This window comes from Mytilus galloprovincialis, chromosome 2 (assembly GCF_965363235.1).
Source record: "Mytilus galloprovincialis chromosome 2, xbMytGall1.hap1.1, whole genome shotgun sequence".
Classification (NCBI taxonomy): Eukaryota; Metazoa; Mollusca; class Bivalvia; order Mytilida; family Mytilidae; genus Mytilus; species Mytilus galloprovincialis.
The window spans coordinates 25,039,277-25,057,247 of record NC_134839.1 but is presented as its reverse complement, the minus strand read 5'-3'; the positions used below and the strand labels follow the sequence as shown (position 1 = coordinate 25,057,247).

Genomic DNA, 17,971 nt, shown 5'->3' with positions numbered 1-17,971 from the left:
AGGTATAAATATCTACATGTCAGGGTTATTTGACCTTTGTATCATTCATGGTTCATTTGTTAATTTTATTTTTTTATGGTTAAGCCTGCTTCTCAGATCTATAAGCAAATGGTCACCTCTATATGGTGTTTGTAATGATTGTAAGGGTTACAGAGATATACTATAGGAAGATGTGGTATGAGTGCCAATGTCTGTCTGATAGAATTCATCTGAAAGTGATCTCATTTAAATTAACCATTGGTAATGTTATGGCTTTTTTGTAATAAAACCTTTATCATTAAGACTTTCAACAATAATTCAACACTGTTATGTAATATAACTGTTTTTACCTTGTCCTGTGAATGAAATTCATTCAGAAAATGTGTATTACTATATTGGTTTACTTTTATAAATTGTGACTTTGAGTGAGAGTTGTCTCATTGGCACTCATACCACATCTTCCTATATCTATTATGTCTATCTTTAATACTATTTAATCCATCCAATATTCAGAACTTTTAAGCTGTGGTCAAGGTCATATGGCACATGAAATATGCACATGATCAACATATTGTATAGTTTAAAACAAACCAATCATGTATCAAAACTGATACATAATAATTAAGTGTGTAAACATATAGTCATTCGGTACAATGTCTAGGACCAACAAGTCCATGTGACATATGACAGACAGACATAATGTTTACTCTTCACACAGAATCCACATACACTGTACCAAAGAGATCTATTTCTGAAAATTCACCATGAGAACAATGTAATTGTAAAAGACACAAGAGAAAGGAAAATACTGTCCGACATTTACTCCTCAAAACAATAATCAATAATTACATTAGATGTATGTTTCAGTATATTACGTTATTCTGATTGGCCAACTGCACATCACACGTTATTCCATAAGCAATTGCATTACTCAATAAAACTTTTCATTCATGATAACACGAGGTCCCACAATAAAGTGCACAGGTGAATTAAATAACAAATTGATAAAATTTGTGCGCTTCATACAAAATGTACTTCAATCAACGCTTTTACGCCCCAATGAATTTACAAAAAGAAGCATTCAATTCTTAAATATCAAATCATATATAATATTGATGGGCATACCAAATCTAAAAACCATACCCAGACAAAAAGAAATTGAAATAAAACTGAGTCAAGGTCAGGTAACAATGACTCGCTGACAAGGTCTTGTATTGTTTTAGCCACCTCCATATCAATTTTGGTAGATATACGTTGCAGAAGGAATAAAACAAAGGTATTTGAAATTGCTAATGCTGTAACCAACATGCAGTAGATACAACAAAACAAAACCAGTTCTATAGATTTCATTGCAGGCAAGACTAAAGTACCATATAAAACAAGCAGTTTGTGAGTATTGCATGGCAATACAAAGTCCCCTGCTGATTAAAAATTGATTGTGCTGGAACAAAATCCTAATTTGATCTATAATTTGACATGGTGTAAACTATATAACAAATATTAAGTCAAAATTTTCAAGCATGGCGAAAAAAAGATGTGGAAAACTAATTATTTGAGTGAATTTTCTAGATCCAAGAACCATAACTCTGCATAAAAATTACCAGAACGAAATTAAATTCCAATTTGGTCTGTAACATGTCACAATAAAACTATATACCAATTATAAACTGAATATCTTCAAGCATGACAAAAAAAAAGTTTTTCCAAGGACCATAACTCTGCACAAAATTATCAGACCAGAACAATATTCCAACTTGATCTGTAACTTGCCATGATCAAACAATATACCAAATATCAGACCAATATCTTCAAGCACAAAAAAAATAAGTGTGGAAAACTAATTTGCCAGACTGACGGATGGACAAACAGACAGATAAGATAGACAAACAGATTGCAAACCGAAAGTCCCCTTCGACTTTGTCGGTAGGGGACTAAAAACAATTCTAATCATATCATTAATACCTGTATTGTAGATATTTATTACAGGCAAGACAAAAGTATCATAAAACATAAATCTGTATTGTTACAGGTATAAAAAATGTAGCATATAACATAACAAAAATCTGACTAAATATTAATAAAGTTCCCTGAAATAATTTAACATTCTTCATGATTTTTTAAAATAATTAACAATGTAAATATATCATTAACAATTTTGGCACAATTTGGTAGTCAAGATACAACGACTAGTTCTAGTTATCACATGATAAACATATAGAATCCTTATTGTCACGCATATCTCATCATGAGTTTAATTTCTTTATTATTCAACCAAGAGTGGATCTCCAACATATATTCTCTTCCCAACAGCAGAATCATCATGTCTTAAATGGATTCCAAAGGGAATCTGAAAAATAAACACAGAACCATGGTCAAACATATTTATTGTGGATTTAATATCAATTGTTGGATACCAATTTCTATGGATTGTGTGGGTGAAGGTGTAATTTAAATCTCTAACAGGGTAAACATTTATCTGAAGTTCGACTCATCATAAACATCAACATTTTATTGTCAATAAGCCTTCCTAATCCAACAGTTAAGAGTTTTGAACGATTATTATTACATCATTTAAAAGTATGAATTATATTTGATAAAATCATAACAAAAAAGTAACATTTACTCAAGACATTACTAAGCATGCATTCAAATTTCAAATTAGTGTAAAATTTTAGAATACTTTCTTACCTTCTTGCCCCTCCATGCTGCTAATGTTTTCAGAGGTTCCTTACTCCTTTCACTTGTGTCCTGATCTAGACACACCATCTGACATCTAGTACAACCACCCTGACTCTGTAAATTAAAAAAAATAAATAAAAAAAAGACAGGATATTTATTTTATTATTGATAAATGTTTTCTTTTTTTATATTTGCACAGATTGACTACACTTAACTAAGGAGTAGGTTCAATAAGAACCTTTTTTGGCCCCAAAATATAGCAGTTTTACAAAATTGTGAAAATGTTATCTTTTAGCTATTTATTGGATAGTTGAATGCTTATGCTACATAAATATGGGCTGTTTTTGACAATGCAATGCACATATATCGAGTACTAGCGTCATTAAGACATGCTAAATTACTGAATTCTTCACAATTTTCGCATTTTAGTTAAATTTTAGATGGTTACGTCTGAAATGAAAGTGGTCGCATTTGTGTTCATTCATTATATTGAAATGTAAGTTGTATTTGATGATAAAACATAACATATATGTAGGACTCTAAAGTGCGATGGTACTCTAAAGTGCGATGGTCACGCTAAAGTGCGATGGTCACGCTAAAGTGCGATGGTCTACGCTAAAGTACGATGGTGTATCACGCTAAAGTGCGAAGGTTGTTTGTTCGCTAAAGTACGATGGTATATCACGCTAAAGTGCGATGGAACAAAAAGTTAAAGATTAGAGGGATCAAAACATCGAGGTTTAAACATAGTTTTTTTTAGCAAAAGCAAGTATGCTTAGGTATAACATATGCTTCATAATTTATCTATAGGCTAAAGTGATTGTTTCTAAATTAAAAAGACTGACCAAAGTACGTAACAATTGCTAAAAAGGTAATTTATGTGTCGCAAAATATTAATATGTAAAATGAAGCGTATTGAATATTTGGATAATTGGTGTAGATTGCCGTAACGTACACTAATGGGAACACATCCTCTTACAATTGTCCTTTTTACATTACAGATGCAAAATTGGATTATTGTCGGAATATGTAACATTTATTTGTTTAATTTAAATGACAAGGATTTACCAACTAAGAATATCATACTGATATACTTGACCTGTATTTTATGGTTAATACCATTGTGCTTAGATCAAGAAATATTTTATCATATGGTATTTTTACTATCACCTGGAAACCATAAAAATATCTATGGTTGAAAACTGTATGTTGCTCTTATGATGTGTATTGGTTATTTTAGTTGTTGGGTTGCTGTCTCATTTACATATACCTTACACATCTTTTTTTCGTGTGTATATCACTATATTTCATCACCTGTAAGGATGAGGTATAGCAAGTTCTGATAAAATAAAAGGCTAATATATACAATTATGCAAGTTCTTAGCTTATTACTTGTAACAACACAATGGATTAAATATTAAATTACCAAGAATTTGTTATTTCCAATATTAACTGTTGCCCAACCGTCTTCTTCAAAAGCTAGGCCACCACCTATAACAATATTAGCACGGAATCTGTTTAGAAGGTTCTCCAGTTCTGTAAATGGAAATATAGTCATTTTTTCGAATTTTCTTGTAAAACTTAATATCAAAGTGTTGACATAATTAGTGAAAGACATTTACTTGTTTTTTATTTTAATTTGCACCATAAATAATACAGTTTTATGATATTTTTTTCCTACTTTGTAGAATAGACAAAATATGGTGTATTGATTCATATAACAAAAAAAACTTGACAAAACAAAATCAAAGGAAATTTTTTTATTGCTGTACTTCATCACAAAGTCACAACAAATACTTCACACCTAACTGCAATTTCATGATGGTCCCTAGCAACAGGTTGTGTGTAATACTTTACTAATTATTGATCATATTTATTAAAAACAAATTAGTTGTAAGGAAAATTTTTGAACTAAAAAGTATAATTGGCAAAGTAATTTGAGAAAAACTGTCAATTATTATACTTCAGTCTCAATAAGTATTGGCACTTATTTATATTAATAAATCCGAGTCCTGTAAAGCAAAGCACAAACTTGAACTGATCCTAATTAAACCAAAAGTGAGAAAATAAAAAAGCCAAAATTGGGAATGTGTCCATTGGACACAGGTGATGCACCAGCTTGCATTAAACGATATAAAGGGAAATAACTCAAGAACGTTAAAAGTGACACCACCATAATTCACACTTGAGTGTTTTGTGTATAAAAGTCATAACATTTGGTTGAGGCAAATTTAAAATGTAAGGTTTAGGTAAATACCAAAATTAGGATTCTCTTCACTCTGTTGTATTCTGTGCTGTAAATCTTCAACACTCTGTCTACATATCAGTAAATATTGGGACTCATTGGCTAAGGAAAGTTTGGAAACATTTTCTGTATCTGAAAGATAAGAAAATACATTTAAATATTCATACAGGGCATAGCTATTGTATATGCACTCATACACAAGATCTAGAGTTCAACAAAACACAAAATTGGTACCCATGAAATTAAAAGAAAAAAGAATTCATACATTTGCTAAGTACAGAAACTTTTGCCAAAAAATCTTAAGATTATGTTCTCTTCTAAGCATCTGAATGAGTAATTTGCGAAATAAAGAAAGATATTTTTTTAACAAAAAAGCATAAATAATATTGGTATAAAATAAATTCCAAAAATGTTACAAATAAAATATATTCAGAAAAAACATATGAAAATGTAAATTTTAAATTCAGGACTATACAAAACACCACAAATTAACTAAAATAATCATCTTGTTGATTTTTACCATCATCTGTTTTATCCAGTTTACATTTTCTTGACCTTGTTCTATCTTGCTGGATAAGCCTACATCCTGGTTTATTTAACACCTCACTGATCCACTGTCCCACTGTATCTCCACAATCTACACCAGTAATTCTGTTTGTAAAACAAATACCAAGATCATTAACTCATCAACAGACATCAAATTTATAAAATAAATACTAATGCTCATATGACAAATTCATACAAATATAGTGTTATAAAAGCTAGATGTGTTATGATTGCTAATGATACAACTATCCATCAAATACAAATGAAGTGGATATAAGCAAAAAAATATTATAGGCCACAATAAAGCCTTCATCAATGATAAAAACCAATAGAATACCATTAGTTATGGAAGCCCTTGACTTGACCTAACCTAACCAAGAACAAACCCTTACTTAGTTCTTAAATACAGCAACCTGTAATGTAAAAGAAGGTCCATTTTATTTGCTTAAATTCAACAACTGTTTTCACTGGTATGCTGAATTAGTAATTACTGTAAATTCAGAAAATATTGCCATGTTTTTATTAGTGCGAATAATACCACTAGGTAAATAATGCAACAGTGTGAATTGCAATATGATTTCTGATATATAAAAACATTTCCTGAAATGGCAATAAGCAGTCTCACAATTTTGTCCATTTTCATAACTTGCAATCATTAATGCACAAATTAATTTCTGAATTAACAGTACTTTTTTGTTTAAATTTTATACCAATGATCTGATGTACTGTCTGACAGGTTTAAATCAAGGTTCAATATATTAGTGTAATGTCCATGTCATACCTGTCTCCACACACTTTCCCAACACATGGTAAGATTGATTGCTGACCTTGACCTTGGTCACTGCTGTCTAAAGGAACTGTTACTGAACACATATCTGAAAAGGTAGAAATACCAAAAATGGGTCAAAGTTTCTAAAAGTCAAGTAAAGTGAAATTAATATAAATGTGAAGTTCTACAAAGAAAAAAAATAACCACACAGAGAAAATGAGATGTTGAAAGGGGTGAGCTTTCAATAAAGTTATGACATTTTTAGGTATTACCAATGTTATTTCAACTGATCGGGCGGAGCTTACGTTTTAATTTGCATAAGGACAGTCTATTTAAAGATTTGTGTGATAAGGATGATTGTCGTTATAATCATTACTGATTTCTAATCACCTATCAGTCTCATCAAAGGAATTTACAAAAGAATGACTGGACACTTCATTGATGAGTTTATTCTAAAACACCTATCTATAGATGGACTGGTTTATTAATGAGCGAATCGGTTAAACTCCGCCCAGTCAAGTGAAATAAATTGAGTAATATTTCTGATCATAGGATCAATACTTAGGCTAAATGAGATGATTTGTATTGTTAATGCTCACCTTCTTTTTTATGCAATACCTAGTTCTTGTCTTTATTTAAATGACAAAACAATTTCTTACTTTCCTTCAAAAAAACTTGTTTCTATTAAGTTCTTTGTAAAGACAAACCAGGAAATTTCCAAATTTAGTAGGGTGCTAAATTTTATAACAATTCCAACAAAAGTCTAAAGTTTCAAGCTAATTGATCCAACCATTTGGAGTTAGTGCATGATACCTGAACAAAATGCCTTAAATAAGTCAGACAGGTGAATGAAAACAATATTATTTTTTATTATACCTCAGTATGTTTTTTCTATATGCAAAATAATGAAATAGTTGTGCTATTTCCTTCCACAAACTATTTGCCAGTTAATAGTTTCACAGACTATTACCCTGGTGAATAGTTTAATCATCATTTTTCTCGTACTTTTTCATACTTATTTTTCATTGGTCAATAATGACGTAATGAACAATTCTGCTTGGATTTGTACACTTGGCAACGGCAAACTCTAATATTGTAAACATTATAATCTGTTCGTGTCTATCTTAATTTCAAATTAATATATCACTTACCAGAAGGAATTAAAAAAGAAAAAGAAAATCTTCGTGACACATTTTTAAAAGATAAAAAAAATCGTCGTCTTCATAAACTGTGATTGCTTTGGTGTACAGTACTTTAGCTAGTCTAGTAGAATTCATTTGCATGGAAATTTTAATACAAGTTTTCCTAGATCTCTTGATTACAGAAAATAAAATATTAACAAATACAACATGGACTATAAAAGATACTTATGGTTCATATTGTGCATGTTTATGTGACATTTCTATTTTCTTTCAGATGATGTTTGTAGACTTTTTGGAAAGTTGTTTTCTTCGGTATAATAAAACACTTATTGACTGGTTATGATGGTAATATCAACTTTGTTGTCCCTTTGATACTAACTAAAATGGACAAAAGACTTACAGTTAGTTCTGCAGGCATGTTCACCAGTCAATCATATTGTAACAAAAATTTGCCTCTATCCTGTTAAATTATGCAGTGCTTTTGAGGTAATGTATATTTTGTCTTTATGCAAACCTTATGCTACAAATGCATTTCTTAATGGACAATTCAATATTTGTTTTGCATAATTGTTTAAATCTTAAATACATTTCAGACCATTTCTGACTAATTATTATTTAAGTAAAGTCTTGGACATAACTCACAATCTGAGTTCAATCAATGCATGTGAAAATAATTATTTTGTTCGTCCAATTCATACCCTTTTAGCATTTAAGTAAAATAATTGTAGTTGCGGATTTGATAAACAATTTCTTTGATAATTGAAGTTCAAAAACATGCCTACCTATTTCCCACGTACACCTCTTTGATACTAACTATTGCCCTTGCCTCGTCTCGAGCAAGAGTTGGAATCTCAGGGACAACAAACTTGCTATTACCCTCATAACCAGTCAATAGTTGTATAGTAATTAACAATTTTTTACCTTGATACCTAAGAACTAAACATTTTCTGACTAGATCAATCTGTGTTTTAATGAGACAAAGTTTGGGTACCCTCTTCTGACTGATGGTAACACCACTCTCTGAGACAATCATCCATTCTCTGTCAAACTTTAGGCCTGTTTCACAAATCTCCCAATCTCTTACCTAAAAGTGAAATACACAATTACATGACTCTTCATTATCAAAATATTTTTTTCTAAATGCATGTATTATAAATTGCAAACTGAATGAGGCTATTGTGGAGATATAAGATATACTGTTAACAGGAAAATTTCCTTGGCAGTTTAATTTTTTCGCTTTTTCTTGATAACAGTTGAAATCTACTATTTCACAGAACTCTGACCACAAAGATGAAGACCATACATGACCGCATGCCAATAGAATAAATGCAGATAAGTCGTGAGATGAATTATTCAAAACATCGGTCAATCAGACAGTAACCAAACAAAGTCATTTGACCTTTGATTCTTTAGAAATGAATATATGATGCATATTTTAGAGATTTGCTAGTTTATTAACCAGACCGTTTTGTCAATTTTTAAAATACATTCTACAAACAAAACACGAAAATATATTCAAAATTGCTTATTATCATTCAGAAAAACCATATAGCAAAAATTTTATCAGAAAGTAAAAAGTCATAAATTTAAAGAGATGACTGCCTTGCATTACAATATGAATTGGACAAACAAAATAATTATTTTCACATGCATTGATTAAACTTAGATTGTGAGTTTGTCCAAGACTTAACTTAAATAAAAATTAGTCGGAAATGGTCTGAAATGCATTTAAAATTTAAACAATTATGTAAATCCTATATTGAATTGTCCATTAAGAAATGCATTTGTAGCATAAGGTTTACATAAAGACAAAATACTTTACCTGAAAAGCACCACATGATTTAACAGGATAGAGGCAAATATTTGTAACAATATAATTGGTTGGTGAACATGCCTGCATAACTAACTGCAAGTCTGTTGTCCAATGAGAATTTGTCTTTTGATCAGAAGCTTTGTTTGAGCATAAGGTAAGATCACATTGTTCATTATCTTGTTTTACATTGGATATCACAGATTGCACACTAGATGACAAATAAAAATCAGACACATCTGACTGTTTCTCAGTTATCACAGAATCTAAAGTTTTATTCACATCACATTTATATTGTTTGGACTGAACATCTTGAGCAAAATTTGGTTTGTTTTTATTTTCCATAAAACAGTCACATATAAATGTAAGACAATGCTGAGCATCTTCAATGGTGGACATATAACTGAATGATATACGGACAGATCCTGTTGGTTTACCATTTATCAGATCTCTGTCATCACCACACACATGACCTGCCTGTAGAAAAAAGATTAATCAAATTTGATTATTTAGAAGTTCCTAGGATTAGTCTCATCTGTTTTATGATTCCCTAAGCAATTTGCAAAACCATTGGTATTTTGGGTTCTCAATGCTTTTCGACTTCATAATTTTATTTATCCTTTTTAAAATTTTTGATTTGATTTTATAGATGAAACGCCAATCTGACATACATAATTTTAATCCTGGTATTCTGCCATGGTGATCAGAAAATGGCTCACTTGACTCAACTTAGTTTTATCTACCTACAATATTTTTGACCAAATATAAAAAATTTCCTTATCACAGAACCTGAGAAATATGTCACCAAAGTTACTGATGCACTGACAGAAGGGTGGACTAACAGAGAAATGGTCAGACAAGGTCAATGCAGAATACAAACCACAATCTAATAATGCTATATCAATAAGTGGTGAATCATATTATTATTTTCAAATAGAAGTCTGTTAATTTTCTCGTTTGAATTGTTTTACATGTGTCATTTCAGGGCTTTTTATAGCTGACTATGCATATGGGCTTTTCACATTGTTGAAGTACAGTGACCTATAGTTGTTAATTTCTGTGTCATTTGATCTTTTGTTGAAAGTTGTCTCATCAGCAATTATACCACATCTTCTTTTTTATATTAAAAGTTTCTATTGAAATACTGTACCTCAAAGTTATCTTTGATTTGTTCTGCAGTTAGTTGTAAGTATTTTTGACAGGCTCCTATATTACAGAAACAACCAGTCCTCAAGTGTATATTATATAACTGGGCCATTTTATCTACCTACAAAGAAAGATTCATGTACAATAACAATATGTTTTTGAGAAGACTGATAAATAAAAATAATCATCATGAAATCAAAACTAATAATTTTTCAATTTGTTTCAAGTGGTGGGAGCAAGTTTGACAAAGAAATATTTTTTGATGTGGTAAAATATGTGTCAATATTCTAAGTGGTGTATGCTTGTAATTATTTTCCTGCTATGTTATTATTCATGAGATATTTTTTATGCTTAAACTTTTCTTCATCCTCGAGTTTTCATATAGGTAAATTGTTGTCATCACTTCAGTTATCCCTAGCCTTGCTTGTTTTTATCTTTATATGGGGTGTGAGTTTATTGCGAATTACAAATAATTTAATTTGATATTTCTGTAACATTCAATACCTCAGCAAATCCAATATAACTTCCATCTGGTCTTTTAAGATTAAAGTTCACAATTGGTCCTTGCTTTGATGGGTCAGAAAAATCTCCATGGCAATAAATATCTGCTACTTGTTGACTGTTACCATGGTGAAGACTCTGAAGATAATGATGGAAGTACTGTGCCACAATAAATGTGTGTCTAGATATAGACTTCATTCCACCTATTATAAATAACAAAAGTTTAAGCATGTATACATGTATATTTGCTTTGGATAAAATTGAAATAAATTGATACTGACGACTCATTTTAAGATCTTATCATAAAAAGTACAGGTTCCAGCCCCGGCGGGGGAGGAAGTTACGAATCAAATCTACTCTAACATCGTTAGGTAGATTTTCTAGGCACTTTATATATATATATATTTTCTCAGAGCAAAAAGTTGATATCAACATTTTTGGGGGAAAGACTACTGTTGATATCATATAAATTTTATATAAAACGGTCAAATTTTTGTAATTTTTTGTAAAACATTACATTGATGATGTGCTTGAGATGTCAAAAGGATATCACAAAAACATTTTTTTTTCATAATAACTATTTTTCATAACCTTTTCCTGTGAATCTATAATCAGTATAGTGTCCTCATGGAGAACATGCAAAATATTGATTAGCTTCCGTATCACAGTGTTTTATGGGAGGTACTATTTTGTCTGTTAATTTTTTGATACTGGTTATTCCACAAACATGTGTCAAGTACATTGACAACATGCATCACTTTTTTTTTTTAAGGTAGACACTGTGTTTCATTTACCTCCAAGGTTCTTGAGAGAATCCAAACCATGTCTTAATGCTATTATATCTAAAAATGGTACTGTGCCATCTTCAAACCTGAAAAATATTCAAAATGTTTCAATTACAATACAATTAATATGCTGTAATAATCTTAATACATATAATTTAAAGGCTGCTGTAGTGTAAAATAGACAACTCAATCTTCCACAGAAACTTCATAAACACCTAAAATAGTTCTACCTTCACTATGACGTTTCATAAAAAAATCTTCTACTAGTATTGTAAACAAAAAGTTTATATCCACCCCTAACCCTGAACCCCTTGATTTCTTCAACTGATATCTAATTGTATTTATACTGGTAAAACTACAAAGCTATAAAACTAGAGGCTCTAAAGAGCCTGTGTCGCTCACCTTGGTCTATGTGAATATTAAACAAAGGAAGCAGATTGAAAATTGACTACAAAGTTCAATAACTCCTACAGGGGTCAATTGACCATTTCGTTCATGTTGACTTATTTGTAGATCTTACTTTGCTGAAAATTATTGCTGTTTATAGTTTACCTATATCTATAATAATATTCAATATAATAACCAAAAACAGCAAAATGTCCTTAAAATTAACAATTCAGGGGCCGCAACCCAAAAACAGGTTGTCCAATTCATCTGAAAATTTCAGGGCAGATAGATCTTGACCTGATTAACAATTTTACTTCATGTCAGATTTTCTCTAAATTATTTGGTTTTTGAGTTATAAGCCAAAAACTGCATTTTACCCCTATGTTCTATTTTTAGCAGTGGCGGCCATCTTGGTTTGATGGCCAGGTCACCGGACACATTTTTTAAACAAGAAACCCCAAAGATGATTGTGGCCAAGTTTGGATCAATTTGGCACAGCAGTTTCAGAGAAGAAGATTTTAGTAAAAGATATATAAAATTTACGAAAAATGGTTAAAAATTGACTTTAAAGGGCAATAACTCCTAAAGAGGTCAACTGACCATTTTGGTCATGTTGACTTATTTGTAACTCTGACCTTGCTGAACATTATTGCTGTTTACAGTTTACCTATATCTATAATAATATTCAATATAATAACCAAAAACAGCAAAATTTCCTTAAAATTAACAATTCAGGGGCCGCAACCCAAAAACTGGTTGTCCAATTCATCTGAAAATTTCAGGGCAGATAGATCTTCGCCTGATTAACAATTTTATCCAATGTCAGATTAGCTCTAAATGCTTTGGTTTTTGAGTTATAAGCCAAAAACTGCATTTTACCCCTATGTTCTATTTATAGCCATGGCGGTCATCTTGGTTAGTTGGCGGGGTCACCGGACACAATTTTTAAACTAGATACCCCAATGATGATTGTGGCCAAGTTTCAAATAATTTGGTCCAGCAGTTTCAGAGGAGAAGATTTTTCTAAAAGATTACTAAGATTTACGAAAAATGGTTAAAAATTGACTATAAAGGGCAATAACTCCTAAAGTGGTCAACTGATCATTTTGGTCATGGTGACTTATTTGTAGATCTTTCTTTGCTGAACATTATTGCTTTTTACAGTTTATCTCTATCTAAAATAATATTCAAGATAATAACCAAAAACAACAAAATTTCCTTAAAATTACCAATTCAGGGGCAGCAACCTAACAACGGAATGTCAGATTCATCTGAAAATTTCAGAGCAGATAGATCTTAACCTGATTAACAATATTACCCTTGTCAGATTTGCCCTAAATGCTTTGGTTTTTGAGTTATAAGCCAAAAACTGCATTTTACCCCTATGTTCTATTTATAGCCATGGCGGCCATCTTGGTTAGTTGGCGGGGTCACCGGACACAATTTTTAAACTAGATACCCCAATGATGATTGTGGCCAAGTTTGGTTAAATTTGGCCTAGTAGTTTCAGAGGAGAAGATTTTTGTAAAAGTTAACGCAGGACGACGACGGACGACGACGACGACGACGGACGACGACGGACGCCGGACGCCAAGTGATGAGAAAAGCTCACTTGGCCCTTCGGGCCAGGTGAGCTAAAAAAATCTGGTAACCAGTAGGTAAACATAACAAATCATTTATGAATATTAAGAATCTCTCCAAAAGAGGTGGGGTTTCTAAATCAACTTTATTTTCAAAGTGCAAAATATACAGATAGCAAGCCTAATTTTGGGTGTGTGCTCACAACACACAGCAAAATAAGTTTACAATTAAGCCCCTTAGCACTTTATGTGTATGACTCAAGCAATTATTTCCCTCCCAAAGCATCTGAACATATTGCTGATAGATTAACAATTTCTTAGGCTAATGTTTTTCCCAAACAAATCTAGAATGCATTAAATATAATTTAACACTAACAAAAAAAATTGATAAATTCTTCCAAAATATGAGAAAATAATTTGTATATCTATAAAACAAAATGATACAATCAATTTATGTAATTGTGTAATGACAGTTTTCTGAAAATCTTAATAAAAACAATAAAATTTGTTATCACCCATTTTCCATGACCGATAAAAGATTTTTTTAATTAGTTTTTCATTGATGCACTTTTATTCTGTTTTGAAAATTGTCATGACGACTTGAAAGTTAAAATGAAATCAAGCCTTTAATAGCATGTTTAGGTTGTGTTATTTATCAGCCGATTCAAATTAAATCCATCAAAGTCAACTAAAGAAAGCCAATTACGTAGGGGAGCTAATTTCAGGATATACTTTTATATCCTAGCATGGAAAAACAACATAATCTCAGAAATTACAATTATAGAAAAACGCTGTTGTTTAAACTTCCCTATTTTCCTTTTGAAATTCAATTACCTTACGTCATTCGGTGTATAAAAGCAGCATAAATATAAGAGGATCAAGTATTTTTACTTGATGTTTACGTAATTAGCAATTAATCTTTAATAATAGAGAAGCTATTAGGTTTGAATTTTTCTGCATTCAAAAGATTTCCATGGTTTTGAATACTATTGATCTAAATTAAATTCTTTCCATTAATATTCAAAAATAAAAAAAGAACATTTACGTCAGCTGAAGTTGGCTTCTGTACTTCTCATTGGTGTTTAATATTATAATATGCCAGCTTCTTACAATTAAATAGTGATTACAGTCGTATGGTTTGATTATCAAATTTAAATGAGGAAACCAAAATAATACTTGTCAGCAGGTGTACTGAGTGAAATTTTTATCCAAAGGTTTGGAAAGTAGTCATCCAAAATATTAATGCAAATCCCAATTAAGATTATAGCTGACCACAAGGATCCAATTCATACAGTGTAGAACAAGAAACTGTTCAAACATTAAACAGCAACCATCAAAGCTCCAATGAATAGGTTTTGAGTGACACAATCAGTGCAATTTGGCATCGTTTTGTAGAATCATTTTTATTCAACTAGTGAAATGAATTGTGCATGTCAGTTTAAAAACTTCACATAAATCTGCAATACAGTCAGGAACAATACTTAACATTTTCTCTCAAGGCCAGCCTGGATCCAAAAGTTTTTTCAAGGGCCCTGTAGAATTTTTTAAGCTCTACCAGGTTTGTTTTTACTACAGGTACATACTTATTAATAGTCTGGAATGTTCTTATATAAAAGCCAAAAATATATGTGTGAAATACCTTATACATGTAGCTTGTTTCTGATTATGATGGAAATAATAAAGGAATTAAAAAAAACATGAGTTTTCCAGATTTAAAATCCATTTAACCATGTATTTTCAGACTGGTTAACTTTATATATTTGTAATATTATTGAAAAAAAACCAAAAAAACCCAGCCCCCCTTTCCATACCCCTAGATGTAAATTATTTTAATAAAAAAAAGTATTATCAGTTTCACCCCAAGAAATTATTAATTTCTCATGAATAAATCTTAGTAGTTAATCAAAATGATTTCCAAAATGAAATGCCTATTGTCTATAAATAAGAATGAAATGTAACTGTTTCCTGTTAATAAGGAGTTTCCCGAATTTTTCCCGTTAAAAAGCACATGGCTTTCAACAATTGTAAACAAAGCATTCAATTTGTGATCATGGATTACAGCTTTAATTAATTTAATTTGGATATAGATATTCAATTTAAGGTACAGTCAAGCAATGTTTTTACTTTCTTCTGGATTAAAACTAGTTTGAAAGATCAGTTTGAAAAATAAAATTATTTTTGACATCAAAACAAAAACGATCTGAATTGTGAATATTCAGTGACCCATAACTTTTTGAACTCTGCTACGGAGGTCAAAGTTACATCATGTTTCAACCCAATGATGTGTATTCTCTGTTACAACTAATCAACTGTGTTTGATATAAATATTTCAATGTCAGACTTATGATTTCAAAACGTAAAATTTATACTGCAAAAGGTTTACTTTTTATTTTTTCACGGAAGGATATTTGGAAGCTGTATCAGGCTATAATATTTATCATTAAAACAGTTTGAACTCAATATTTCTATTATGCAATAGAAGTCTTGAATGTTGTTCTATCTAATCATGGAAGTATTATATTGTCAATATAATACTTCCATGATCTAATCAACATGATTGTAAAGTCAGAGCGTTGCATCTAATTATGATCAATTATCAGTCCAGTGAGTTTGAAACACCTGTAGAGTTTTGTCAATTGTCACTTCATAATATAAGATAATAAAAATTTCACACATAACGGGATGCAAAGCGGATGCTAAGCGGGTATGATAAGTATGATAAACGCATGGCAGCCGAAATTTTATGCTTAGCGGTACCGCAATGCATGAATAACCAAGGGAAAACACTGACAATTATAGTTAAAGGTTGCACTTTGTAAATACAGCTGTTTCTCCAACCACACTTCTTTTGGTAAGATTTAGAATATTCATAGATAATTAATTTTGTTTACATACTGGTTCCAAGTTCTGATCTGTAGATTGCATCTCATAGAGACATAACTTGGGAATGTTACCAGTAAATATACATGTGAATATTGTTTATTTAAATTTGTGGTAACCCTACAGTAGAGGTTGGGGTAGTTAAGATATTTAGTGTTAGTTTAAACTCTTAAGTTCAGGGCATATAAACGTTGAAAATATGCTACACAGCCCTATATTTTGACCTTTGAATATGATAGAAGTACATATGAACTTTCCATTCTAGAATATATTTTTTTTCAAAACTTCATAGTAAAAGTGGTACAGCTTTAGCCGTAAAGGGAAAATACATAGTAAGTATTTAAAGAAATGCAACCTAAAGTTATGTCCCTTATATCCCTAAGGTCTAAGAACACATATTTCTTTATAAATCAACCTAAAGTTATGTCCCTTATATCCCTAAGGTCTAAGAGCACATATTTCTTTATAAATCAACCTAAAGTTATGTCCCTTATATCCCTAAGGTCTAAGAACACATATTTCTTTATAAATCAACCTAAAGTTATGTCCCTTATATCCCTAAGGTCTAAGAACACATATTTCTTTATAAATCAACCTAAAGTTATGTCCCTTATATCCCTAAGGTCTAAGAACACATATTTCTTTATAAATCAACCTAAAGTTATTTCCCTTATATCCCTAAGGTCTAAGAACACATATTTCTTTATAAATCAACCTAAAGTTATGTCCCTTATATCCCTAAGGTCTAAGAACACATATTTCTTTATGTCCCTTATATCCCTAAGGTCTAAGAACACATATTTCTTTATAAATCAACCTAAGGTTATTTCCCTTATATCCCTAAGGTCTAAGAACACATATTTCTTTATAAATCAACCTAAAGTTATTTCCCTTATCACCCTAAGGTCTAAGAACACATATTTCTTTATAAATCAACCTAAAGTTATGTCCCTTATATCCCTAAGGTCTAAGAACACATATTTCTTTATAAATCAGCCTAAAGTTATTTCCCTTATACCCCTAAGGTCTAAGAACACATATTTCTTTATAAATCAGCCTAAAGTTATTTCCCTTATATCCCTAAGGTCTAAGAACACATATTTCTTTATAAATCAACCTAAAGTTATTTCCCTTATATCCCTAAGGTCTAAGAGCACATATTTCTTTATAAATCAACCTAAAGTTATTTCCCTTATATCCCTAAGGTCTAAGAGCACATATTTCTTTATAAATCAACCTAAAGTTATGTCCCTTATATCCCTAAGGTCTAAGAACACATATTTCTTTATAAATCAGCCTAAAGTTATTTCTCTTATATCCCTAAGGTCTAAGAACACATATTTCTTTATAAATCAACCTAAAGTTATTTCCCTTATATCCCTAAGGTCTAAGAGCACATATGTCTTTATAAATCAGCCTAAAGTTATTTCCCTTATATCCCTAAGGTCTAAGAACACATATGTCTTTATAAATCAACCTAAAGTTATTTCCCTTATATCCCTAAGGTCTAAGAGCACATATG

General features: G+C 30.8%; 1 protein-coding gene across 1 annotated transcript in view; it reads right to left on the bottom strand.

Moving 5' to 3' along the window:
- Window positions 1–1,938: 1,938 nt before the first annotated feature.
- Window positions 1,939–17,971, bottom strand: part of LOC143063213 (molybdenum cofactor sulfurase-like) — a 35,836-nt gene continuing 19,803 nt past the window's right edge. Inside the window, exons 5-15 of the mRNA XM_076235212.1 lie at window positions 11,612–11,688; window positions 10,821–11,020; window positions 10,321–10,437; window positions 9,183–9,647; window positions 8,282–8,444; window positions 6,231–6,324; window positions 5,424–5,554; window positions 4,916–5,035; window positions 4,085–4,194; window positions 2,668–2,772; window positions 1,939–2,326 (exon numbers count right to left, since the gene is read on the bottom strand). Coding sequence (XP_076091327.1) covers window positions 2,243–2,326; window positions 2,668–2,772; window positions 4,085–4,194; window positions 4,916–5,035; window positions 5,424–5,554; window positions 6,231–6,324; window positions 8,282–8,444; window positions 9,183–9,647; window positions 10,321–10,437; window positions 10,821–11,020; window positions 11,612–11,688 — 1,666 coding nt within the window. The 3' untranslated portion in view covers window positions 1,939–2,242. The remainder of the gene's footprint in view (window positions 2,327–2,667; window positions 2,773–4,084; window positions 4,195–4,915; window positions 5,036–5,423; window positions 5,555–6,230; window positions 6,325–8,281; window positions 8,445–9,182; window positions 9,648–10,320; window positions 10,438–10,820; window positions 11,021–11,611; window positions 11,689–17,971) is intronic.